The sequence below is a fragment of the Cervus elaphus genome, chromosome X (genome assembly GCF_910594005.1).
Source record: "Cervus elaphus chromosome X, mCerEla1.1, whole genome shotgun sequence".
In the NCBI taxonomy this organism is placed as follows: Eukaryota; Metazoa; Chordata; class Mammalia; order Artiodactyla; family Cervidae; genus Cervus; species Cervus elaphus.
In genome coordinates this window covers 30,171,624-30,183,718 of record NC_057848.1, presented here as the reverse complement: position 1 = coordinate 30,183,718, position 12,095 = coordinate 30,171,624, and the positions used below count along the sequence as shown (strand labels likewise).

The 12,095-nt window shown below is 40.1% G+C and overlaps 1 protein-coding gene across 3 annotated transcripts in view; it reads right to left on the bottom strand.

Annotated features, from left to right (window-relative positions):
* TBC1D8B (TBC1 domain family member 8B) overlaps window positions 1–12,095 on the bottom strand; it is an 80,058-nt gene that overhangs the window by 30,954 nt on the left and 37,009 nt on the right. For all 3 annotated transcript variants that reach the window (XM_043895611.1, XM_043895613.1, XM_043895612.1), the window contains exons 8-9: window positions 2,535–2,684; window positions 1,864–2,014 (exon numbers count right to left, since the gene is read on the bottom strand). In XM_043895611.1, coding sequence (XP_043751546.1) covers window positions 1,864–2,014; window positions 2,535–2,684 — 301 coding nt within the window. The remainder of the gene's footprint in view (window positions 1–1,863; window positions 2,015–2,534; window positions 2,685–12,095) is intronic.

The following is a 12,095-nucleotide window of genomic DNA, read 5'->3' as shown; positions in this document are numbered from 1 at the left end:
ACAGTATGGTACTGGCAGAAAAACAGAAATATAGACCAATGGAACAAGATAGAAAGCCCAGAAATAAACCCATGCACCTATGGGTACCTTATTTTTGACAAAGGAGGCAAGAATATACAATGGGGCAAAGATAGCCTCTTCAATAATAGGTGCTGGGAAAACTGGACAGCTACATGTAAAAGAATGAAATTAGAATACCTCCTAACACCATACACAAAGATAAACTCAAAATGGATTCAAGACCTAAATGTGAGATCAGAAACCATAAAACTCATAGAGGGAAAAAAAAACATAGGCAGGACACTCAATGACATAAATCAAAGCAAGATCCTCTATAACACACCTCCTAGAGTAATGGAAATAAAAACAAAAGTAAACAAGCAGGACCTGATTAAACTTAAAAGCTTTTGCATAGCAAAGGAAACTATAAGCAAGGTTAAAAGACAACTCTCAGAATGGGAGAAAATAATAGCAAATGAAACAACTGACAAACAATTTCCAAAATATACAAGCAGCTCATACAACTCAATACCAGAAAAACAAACAACACAATCAAAAACTGGGGAAAAGACCTAAACAGACATTTTTCTAAAGAAGACATACAGATGGCTAATACATGAAAAGATGCTCAACATTGCTCATTATTAGAGAAATGCAAATCAAAACTACGAGATATCACCTCACATTGGTCAGAATGGCCATCATCAAAAGTCTACAAGCAATAAATGCTGGAGAGGGTGTGGAGAAAAAGGGGATGCTCTTGCACTGTTGGTGGGAACGTAAATTGATATAGCCACTATGGAAGACGGCATGGAGATTCCTTAAAAAAACTAGGAATAAAACCACCATATGACCCAGCAATCCCACTCCTAGGCCTATACCATGAGGAAACCAAAATTGAAAGAGACACATGTATCCCATTGTTCATTGCAGCACTATTTACAGTAGCTAGAACATGGAAGCAACCTAGATGTCCACTGACAAATGAATGGATAAAGAAGCTGTGGTACATATTCACAATGGAATATTACTCGGCCATTAAAAGGAACACATTTGAGTCAGTTCTAATGAGGTGGATGAACCTAGAACCTATTATACAGAGTGAAGTGAGCCAGAAAGAGAAAGATAAATACTGTATTCTAACGTATATATATGGAATCTAGAAAAATGGTATTTAAGAATTTATTAACAGGGCAACATTGGAGAAAGAGACACAGAGAATGGTCTAATGGACATACGGAGAGGGGAGGAGAGGGTGAAATGTATGGAAAGAGTAACATGGAAACTTACACTACCATATGTAAAATAGATACTCAATGGGTATTTGCTGTATGGCTCAGGAAACTCAAACAGGGGCTCTGTATCAGCCTAGAGGGGTGGGATGGGGAGGGAGATGGGAGGGAGTTTCAAAAGGGAGGGGATATATGTATACCTATGGCTGATTCATGTTGAGGTTTGACAGAAAACAGCAAAATTCTGTACAGCAATTATCCTTCAACAAAAAATAAATTAAAAAAAAAAAAAAAGGAAAAGCTTCACACTAAAACCTCTAACATCAGGACACCAATCTTATCCAAAAGAATAACATTTTCATGAAATGTCATTTCCCCTTAACTTTCCTCTGACACTAGAGGTTCCCATTCAATCCCTTTCAGTTAGCTATATATTGCCTCATAAACTAATCTGCTCAGGCAATGGATGTATGTATATAAAGGTAAGTACACATAACTATTGTACTCTCTTTGACTAGTCTGAACTCAAGATGGGATGATGAGTAAGACTTTGTTCTAGCCATCTTTGTAATTATTTTTATTGGGGCATAGTTAATGTCTGTTAAATGAATAAAGTGAATAAGTGTAATACCTGAAAAAAGCATCCAGAGCTCTCCTCTTAAGGTCTCTGGAATCCCTCTTACAACCAGATCTCGAGTCTTTTTGGTCCGAAACATACTAACACCACGTCCACATTCTGAAAACAGAATGTTCCAGGACTGTTCCTTCATCTTTTCTTTCAACTATAACAAAAAAAATCAAAGCAATTAAACATGGTGAGAAATTAACTTAATTTGAAATTAAGTTTCAAATAACTTGACAACTTTCTTCACCAAGAAACAATACCTATGGAAAATGAGAACATAGAAAGTCAAATTCGGCATTCACAGATGGGCTAACCACTGGAACACTGTCATCACAAAAATCTTCTAAACCCATGTGAGCATAACAGCTTTAATTTACTATTTTAGTTCTTAGCTACACTCACGTTAAAATGGGAAAATCAGGACACTTAGGAGGTAAAACTTTGAACTATCATTCTCACCAATCACTCCAATTTGGATTGACTGTCAGAAATCTATGCAAATAAAACCCAAGATTCAACTTTCATCTTAATTCTAGATAACAGCCATATTTTGTATCTGCTAGAAAATCTTTTCAAGACCTAAAAGAAGAATTTTCAGTTGCAATACCTTCTAGTCTAACATTTTTATTTTTAATCAATTGTTTCAACCCATAGATTTAAATATTTTGTTTTCCTACCATTTTGGAATCAAGAGTCTCCAAATTCTGAGGGTGAAATACTGTCATTAAAGCTTCAGTGTTCACAGTTTTGCTGCATTCTCTCTGACATGTCAAAGACTGTACCTCGGTATCATCAGATGGGTCTACAGAATCAGAACTAACAGGAACCTGAAAAGGAAAGAATATAATTGTCCCAAATATATGCCTAAAAATTTCTGCAAGAGGAAAAAGTACTAATGTTTTATCTGTCATTTACAAACCACAATTTATATACATAATAAATATTAATGCAATGTCTCAGAAGAACATTGTTTTTCGATCAAAATGAGAGATGTCAACAAACCAATGTCAAGAACATCAAACTCAGGACTTTAGTGAATGAATTCCTCTATATGGGCAATTAAATACTGGCAAAATATTAAAAAGCAAAAAACAGTTCAGAACACTGGAAATTAACCGAAGTTACAGAATAAACTAAAACGTATCAATTAAAAAAAAAAACTATTGAACCTCAGTAAGAACACCAGTCTGTTAAGTTTTAACTTGAGGTTATTCCCATCCACCCTCCCTTCCAAGTTCAAAGGCATGGTAGTCATGAACGCCAGCACTATTACAGCCAATGGATCTTCTGGAGGTTCATTAAAAGCCGCATCCTAGAACACAGTCAATATTTTCACCGAATTAGTAGCTACCCAGAAAACTCCATTCCCAGGGTGTTGTTACCACTGGATTTGATTCAGAGCTCAGTTCAGTTCAATTCAGTTGCTCAGTCCTGTCTGACTCTTTGCAACCCCATGAATCGCAGCACGCCAGGCCTCCCTGTCCATCACAAACCCCTGGAGTTTACTCAAACTCATGCCCATCGAGTCGGTGATGCCATCCAGCCATCTCATCCTCTGTCGTCCCCTTCTCCTCCTGCCCTCAATCCCTCCAAGTATCAGGGTCTTTTCCAATGAGGCAAGTCTTTGCATGAGGGGGCCGAAGTATTGGAGTTTCAGCTTCAGCATCAGTCCTTCCAATGAATACCCAGGACTTATCTCCTTCAGGATGGACTGGTTGGATCTCCTTGCAGTCCAAGGGACTCTCAAGAGTCTTCTCCAAAACCATAGTTCAAAAGCATCAATTTTTCGGCACTCAGCTTTCTTCACAGTCCAACTCTCACATCCATACATGACCACTGGAAAAACCATAGCCTTGACCAGACGGAACTTTGTTGGCAAAGTAATGTCTCTGCTTTTCATTTGCTATCTAGGTTGGTCATAACTTTCCTTCCAAGGAGTAAGCATCTTTTAATTTCATGGCTGCAGTGACCATCTGCAGTGATTTTGGAGCCCAAAGAAATAAAGTCTGACACTGTTTCCACTGTCTCCCCATCTATTTCCCATGAAGTGATGGGACCAGATGCCATGATCTTAGTTTTCTGTATGTTGAGCTTTAAGCCAACTTTTTCACTCTCCTCTTTCACTTTCATCAAGAGGCTTTTTAGTTCCTCTTCACTTTCTGCCATAAGGGTGGTGTCATCTGCATATCTGAGGTTATTGATATTTCTCCCGGCAATCTTGATTCCAGCTTGTGCTTCTTCCAGACCAGCATTTCTCATCATGTACTCTGCATATAAGTTAAATAAGCAGGGTGGCAATATACAGCCTTGACATACTCCTTTCTCTATTTGGAACCAGTCTGTTGTTCCATGTCCAGTTCTAATTGTTGCTTCCTGACCTGCATACAGGTTGCTCAAGAGGCAGGTCAGGTGGTCTGGTATTCCCATCTGCTTCAGAATTTTCCACAGATTATTGTGATCCACACAGTCAAAGGCTTGGCGTAGTCAATAAAGCAGAAATAGATGTTTTTCTGGAACTCTCTTGCTTTTTCAATGATCCCGTGGATATTGGCAATTTGATCTCTGGTTCCTCTGCCTTTTCTAAAACCAGCTTGAACATCTGGAAGTTCTCGGTTCACGTATTGCTGAAGCCTGGCTTGGAGAATTTTGAGCATTACTTTACTAGTGTGTGAGATGAGTGCAATTGTGCAGTACTTTGAACATTCTTTGGGATTGCCTTTCTTAGGGATTGCAATGAAAACGGACCTTTTCCAGTCCTGTGGCCACTGCTGAGTTTTCCAAGTTTGCTGGCATATTGAGTGCAGCACTTTCACAGCATCATCTTTCAGGATTTGAAACAGCTCAACTGGAATTCCATCACATCCACTAGCTTTGTTCGTAGTGATGCTTTCTAAGGCCCACTTGACTTCCCATTCCATGATGTCTGGCTCTAGGTGAGTGATCACACCATTGTGATTATCTGGGTTGTGAAGTTGTTTTTTGTATAATTCTTCTGTGTATTCTTGCCACCTCTTGATAATATCTTCTGCTTCTGTTAGGTCCATATCATTTCTGTCCTTTATTGAGCCCATTTTTGCATGAAATGTTCCCTTGGTATCTCTAATTTTCTTGAAGAGATCGCTAGTCTTTCCCATTCTGTTGTTTTCCTCTGTTTCTTTGCATTGATCACTGAGGAAGGCTTTCTTATCTCTCCTGGCTATTCTTTGGAACTCTGCATTCAGATGGGAATACCTTTCCTTTTCTCCTTTGCTTTTTGCTTCTCTTCTTTTCACAGCTATTTGTAAGTCCTCCTCAGACAACCATTTTGCCTTTTTGCATTTCTTTTCCATGGGGATGGTCTTGATCCCTGTCTCCTGTACAATGTCACGAACCTCCGTCCATAGTTCATCAGGCTCTCTGTCTATCAAATCTAGTCCCTTAAATCTATTTCTCACTTCCACTGTATATTCATAAGGGATTTGATTTAGGTCATACCTGAATGGTCTAGTGGTTATCCCTACCTTCTTCATTTTAAGTCTGAATTTGGCAATAAGGAGTTCATGATCTGTGCCACAGTCAGCTCCTGGTCTTGTTTTTGCTGACTGTATAGAGCTTCTCCATCTTTGGCTGCAAAGAATATAATCAATCTGATTTCGGTGTTGACCATCTGGTGATGTCCATGTGTAGAGTCGTCTCTTGTGTTGTTGGAAGAGGGTGTTTGCTATGACCAGTGCATTCTCTTGGCAAAACCCTATTAGCCTTTGCCCTGCTTCATTCTGTACTCCAAGGCCAAATTTGCCTGCTACTCCAGGTGTTTCTTGACTTCCTACTTTTGCATTCCAGTCCCCTATAGTGAAAAGGACATCTTTTTTGGGTGTTAGTTCTAAAAGGTCTCGTAGGTCTTCATAGAACCGTTCAACTTCGGCTTCTTCAGTGTTACTGGTTGGGGCATAGGCTTCGATTACCGTGATATTGAATGGTTTGCCTTGGAAATGAACAGAGATCATTCTGTTGTTTTTGAGATTGCATCCAAGTACTGCATTTCGGACTCTTTTGTTGACTATGATGGCCACTCCATTTCTTCTAAGGGATTCCTGCCCACAGTAGTAGATATAATGGTCATCTGAGTTAAATTCACCCATTCAAGTCCATTTTAGTTAGCTGATTCCTAGAATGTCGACATTCACTCTTGCCATCTCCTGTTTGACCACTTCCAATTTGCCTTGATTCATGGACCTAACATTCCAGGTTCCTATGCAATATTGCTCTTTACAGCATCGGACCTTGCTTCTATCACCAGTCCCATCCACGACTGGGTGTTGTTTTTGCTTTGGCTCCATCCCTTCATTCTTTCTGGAGTTATTTCTCCACTGATCTCCAGTAGCATATTGGGCACCTACCGATCTGGGGCATTCCTCTTTCAGTATCTTATCATTTTGCCTTCTCATACTGTTCATGGGGTTCTCAAGGCAAGAATACTGAAGTGGTTTGCCATTCCCTTCTCCAGTGGACCACATGCTGTCAGACCTCTCCACCATGACCCAGCCATCTTGGGTGGCTCCAGACAGCATGGCTTAGTTTCATTGAGTTAGCTCAGTTCTTTGTAAAAAGTACTTTGCTCAGGGCATTACAAGAAAACCATAGCAATCTGCTGATAATATCACAGCTGCCTAAGGCTATGATTTCAATTTGGAGCAAACAAGAGCCTGGCTAAAATGTTAAAGAAAGGCTTTGAAAACCAGATGGCCATAAGGGAACTTTGAAAGATTCCAACATATTCTTGGGAATCTGAAAGTATGCATGAGTATACAAGACTGTAAACCTGCCCAGGATCAAGATGGGACAGAAGGCCCCAATCACTCAACTCTGGCTGATCTTGGAAATAAGAAATGAAAAGTAAGGCTATCTGATAAACTGCCTAAAGTATGAGGAATACCTTTACACAAAGATCCCCTTGGTAAAAGGTGGAGAACTTAATGGTTCAAGGCACTTAAGGAAATGTCTGACCCATCATTGGCTGACCACTGATTTAGAATGACTGAGGGGGTGATCTGAAGAAACCAGGCTTAAAAATACAAACAAGGGGCTTCCCTGGTAGCTCAGTGGTAAAGGAGACACAGAAGACAATGCAGGAGACATGGGTTTGATCCCTGATCCAAGGACATCCCACATGCTGTGGAGCAACTAAGCCTGTGCACCACAACTATCAAGCCTGTGCCACAATGAAAAACCCACACACTGCAATTAGAGAGCAGCCCCTGTACGCCACAACTAGGGAAAAGCCCTTGCAGCAACGAAGACCTAGCACAGCCAAAAAATTAATTAATTATTTTTTAAAATACAAATGATTTTTTTTTCCAAAAAAAGGCAAACAACAAATGTCCCTGAAGGGCCTCACTTCTTAGATTTTTTTAAACTAAGAATGGAAACCAGCTATTATACATATATTCAAAGAACTAAAGGAAACTGTTTTAAAAAAATAAAGGACTCGGTTAAAAAGTAGGCAAAAGACCTAAGCAGAGACCTTACCAAAAAAAAAATAAAGATGACAATCATAGGAAAAGATGCTCAATATCATATATCTTTGCTGCTGCTAAGTCACTTCAGTCGTGTCCGACTCTGTGCGACCCCATAGACGGCAGCCCACCAGACTCCCCGCCCCTGGGATTCTCCAGGCAAGAACACTGGAGTGGGTTGCCATTTCCTTCTCCAATGCATGAAAGTGAAAAGTGAAAGTGAAGTCACTCAGTCATGTCCGACTCTTTGCAACCCCATGGACTGCAGCCCACCAGGCTCCTCCGTCCATGGGATTTTCCAGGCAAGAGTACTGGAGTGGGTTGCCATTGCCTTCTCCATCATATATATTTAGGTAACTGCAAAGTTAAAGAGTGAGATACCATTTCATACCTATTAAAATGGCTAAAATCCAGAATACTGGTAACACCAAGGGCTACTGAAGATGTGGAACAAGAACTCATTGCTTATGGGAATACAAAGCAGTACAGTACTTTAAGAGATGGTGTGGCAGTTTCTTATAAAGCTAAACATAGGGTTACCTTATGATTCAGCAGCTGTGCTCTGACGGATATACCCAAATAAGCTGAAAACTTACATCCACACAAAAACCTGCACATGAATTAGCAGTTTTATTCATAACTGCCAAAACCTGGAAGCAACTAAGGTATCCTTCAATAGGTGAATGGATAAACACTGCTATATCCATTATATATATATATCCAAATAGATCAAAAAATGGAATATTTTTCAGCAATAAAAAGACATGAACAATCAACACAACTAAGAGCTGTTTTTCTTAAAGATAAACAAAACCAATAAAACTTTAGCTAGATTTACCAAGTAAAAAAGAGAATTCAAGCAAAATTAGAAATGAAAGAGGAGATTTTGTCTGATGACACAGAAATTAAAAAGATCATAAGGACTACTATGACTGATTATATGCCAATAAATGGGATGACACTGAAGAAATGCACAAATTCTCAGAGACATACAATCTACCAAGATGTAATCATAAAAAATAGGAAATCTGAACATAACCAATGATATATAAGGAAACTAAATCCAATACAAAATCTCTCAATAATAACAACAAAAATCCCTGGCTTCATGGGTGAAATCTGTCAAATATGTAAAGAATTAATGCTAATCCTCAAACTCTTCCAAAAAATTGAATAGGAGTCAACACTCCCAAACTCCTTTTACAAGGCCAGCAGTCCCCTGAAACCAAAGCCAGATGGGAACATTACAAGAAAAGAAAACTACAGGCCAAAAATCCGTGATGAATACACATGTAAAAATTCTCAACAAAATACTGGCAAACTGAATTCAACAGCACATTAGAAGGATCATACACCATGATCAACTACGAGCTCTGGAAGGCAAGGATGGTTCAAAATATACAAATTAATAAAATGAGTAGAATGAAAGGCAAAAACCATATGATCATTTCAATAGATGCAGAAAAATTATTTGACACATATTCAACATCCTTTCACAATAAAAACTTTCAATAAAGTGGATACAGAGAAACATACCTCAATATAATAAAGGCTATGTGTGACAAGCCCAAAGCTAACATCATACTCCATGGTGAAAGGTTAAAAGCTTTCTAAGATTAAGAACAAGAAAAGGGTGCCCACTGTCACTACTACTATTGAACAAAGTACCATACATCCAGGCCAGAGAAATTAAGCAAGAAAAACAAATGAGATATAACTACACACTTATTAGAATGGCTTTTATCAAAAGACAAGAGTTAAGTGTTGGCAAGAATATGGAGGAGCTACCCCACCTCCAAGGAGCGGCTGCTGCGCGGGTGCAGGAGGGCTGAGAGGAGCTACTCCATGTTCAAAGTCAGGAGGGGTGGCCGTGAAGATACCCCTCACCCAAGGTAAGGAGCAGCAGCTGTGTTTTGCTGGAGCAGCCGTGAAGAGATACCCCACGTCCAAGGTAAGAGAAACCCAAGTTAAGACGGTGAGTGTTGCGAGAGGGCATCAGAGGACAGACACACTAAAACCATAATCACAGAAAACTAGCCAATCTGATCACAGGACCACAGTCTTCTCTGACTCAATGAAACTAAGCCATGCCATGTGGGGCCACCCAAGACAGTTGGGTCATGGTGGAGAGGTCTGACTGAATGTGGTCCACTGGAGAAGGGAATGGCAAACCACTTCAGTATTCTTGCCTTGAGAACCCCATGAACAGTATGAAAAGGCAAAAAGATAGGACACTGAAAGAGGAACTCCCCAGGTCGGTAGGTGTCCAATATGCTACTGGAGATCAGTGGAGAAATAACTCCAGAAAGAATGAAGGGATGGAGCCAAAGCAAAAATGACACCCAGTCGTGGATGGGACTGGTGATAGAAGCAAGGTCCGATGCTGTAAAGAGCAATATTGCATAGGAACCTGGAATGTTAGGTCCATGAATCAAGGCAAATTGGAAGTGGTCAAACAGGAGATGGCAAGAGTGAATGTCGACATTCTAGGAATCAGCTAACTAAAATGGACTTGAATGGGTGAATTTAACTCAGATGACCATTATATCTACTACTGTGGGCAGGAATCCCTTAGAAGAAATGGAGTGGCCATCATAGTCAACAAAAGAGTCCGAAATGCAGTACTTGGATGCAATCTCAAAAACGACAGAATGATCTCTGTTCATTTCCAAGGCAAACCATTCAATATCACGGTAATCGAAGCCTATGCCCCAACCAGTAACACTGAAGAAGCCGAAGTTGAACGGTTCTATGAAGACCTACGAGACCTTTTAGAACTAACACCCAAAAAAGATGTCCTTTTCACTATAGGGGACTGGAATGCAAAAGTAGGAAGTCAAGAAACACCTGGAGTAGCAGGCAAATTTGGCCTTGGAGTACAGAATGAAGCAGGGCAAAGGCTAATAGGGTTTTGCCAAGAGAATGCACTGGTCATAGCAAACACCCTCTTCCAACAACACAAGAGACGACTCTACACATGGACATCACCAGATGGTCAACACCGAAATCAGATTGATTATATTCTTTGCAGCCAAAGATGGAGAAGCTCTATACAGTCAGCAAAAACAAGACCAGGAGCTGACTGTGGCACAGATCATGAACTCCTTATTGCCAAATTCAGACTTAAAATGAAGAAGGTAGGGATAATCACTAGACCATTCAGGTATGACCTAAATCAAATCCCTTATGAATATACAGTGGAAGTGAGAAATAGATTTAAGGGACTAGATCTGATAGACAGAGAGCCTGATGAACTATGGACAGAGGTTCGAGACATTGTACAGGAGACAGGGATCAAGACCATCCCCATGGAAAAGAAATGCAAAAAGGCAAAATGGTTGTCTGAGGAGGACTTACAAATAGCTGTGAAAAGAAGAGAAGCGAAAAGCAAAGGAGAAAAGGAAAGGTATTCCCATCTGAATGCAGAGTTCCAAAGAATAGCCAGGAGAGATAAGAAAGCCTTCCTCAGCGATCAATGCAAAGAAACAGAGGAAAACAACAGAATGGGAACGACTAGAGATCTCTTCAAGAAAATTAGAGATACCAAGGGAACATTTCATGCAAAAATGGGCTCAATAAAGGACATAAGACGCTCCCTGGTGGTCTAGTGGTTAGGATTCGGCGCTCTCAATAAAGGACAAAAATGGTATGGCCTTAACAGAAGCAGAAGATATTAAGAAGAGGTGGCAAGAATACACAGAAGAATTGTACAAAAAACAACTTCACAACCCAGATAATCACAATGGTGTGATCACTCACCTAGAGCCAGACATCATGGAATGGGAAGTCAAGTGGGCCTTAGAAAGCATCACTATGAACAAAGCTAGTGGATGTGATGGAATTCCAGTTGAGCTGTTTCAAATCCTGAAAGATGATGCTGTGAAAGTGCTGCACTCAATATGCCAGCAAACTTGGAAAACTCAGCAGTGGCCACAAGACTGGAAAAGGTCCGTTTTCATTGCAATCCCTAAGAAAGGCAATCCCAAAGAATGTTCAAAGTACTGCACAATTGCACTCATCTCACACACTAGTAAAGTAATGCTCAAAATTCTCCAAGCCAGGCTTCAGCAATACGTGAACCGAGAACTTCCAGATGTTCAAGCTGGTTTTAGAAAAGGCAGAGGAACCAGAGATCAAATTGCCAACATCTGCTGGATCATCGAAAAGGCAAGAGAGTTCCAGAAAAACATCTATTTCTGCTTTATTGACTACGCCAAAGCCTTTGACTGTGTGGATCACAATAATCTGTGGAAAATTCTGAAGGAGATGGGAATACCAGACCACCTGACCTGCCTCTTGAGCAACCTGTATGCAGGTCAGGAAGCAACAATTAGAACTGGACATGGGACAACAGACTGGTTCCAAATAGAGAAAGGAGTATGTCAAGGCTGTATATTGCCACCCTGCTTATTTAACTTATATGCAGAGTACATGATGAGAAATGCTGGTCTGGAAGAAGCACAAGCTGGAATCAAGATTGCCGGGAGAAATATCAATAACCTCAGATATGCAGATGACACCACCCTTATGGCAGAAAGTGAAGAGGAACTAAAAAGCCTCTTGATGAAAGTGAAAGAGGAGAGTGAAAAAGTTGGCTTAAAGCTTAACATACAGAAAACTAAGATCATGGTATCTGGTCCCATCACTTCATGGGAAATAGATGGGGAGACAGTGGAAACAGTGTCAGACTTTATTTCTTTGGGCTCCAAAATCACTGCAGATGGTCACTGCAGCCATGAAATT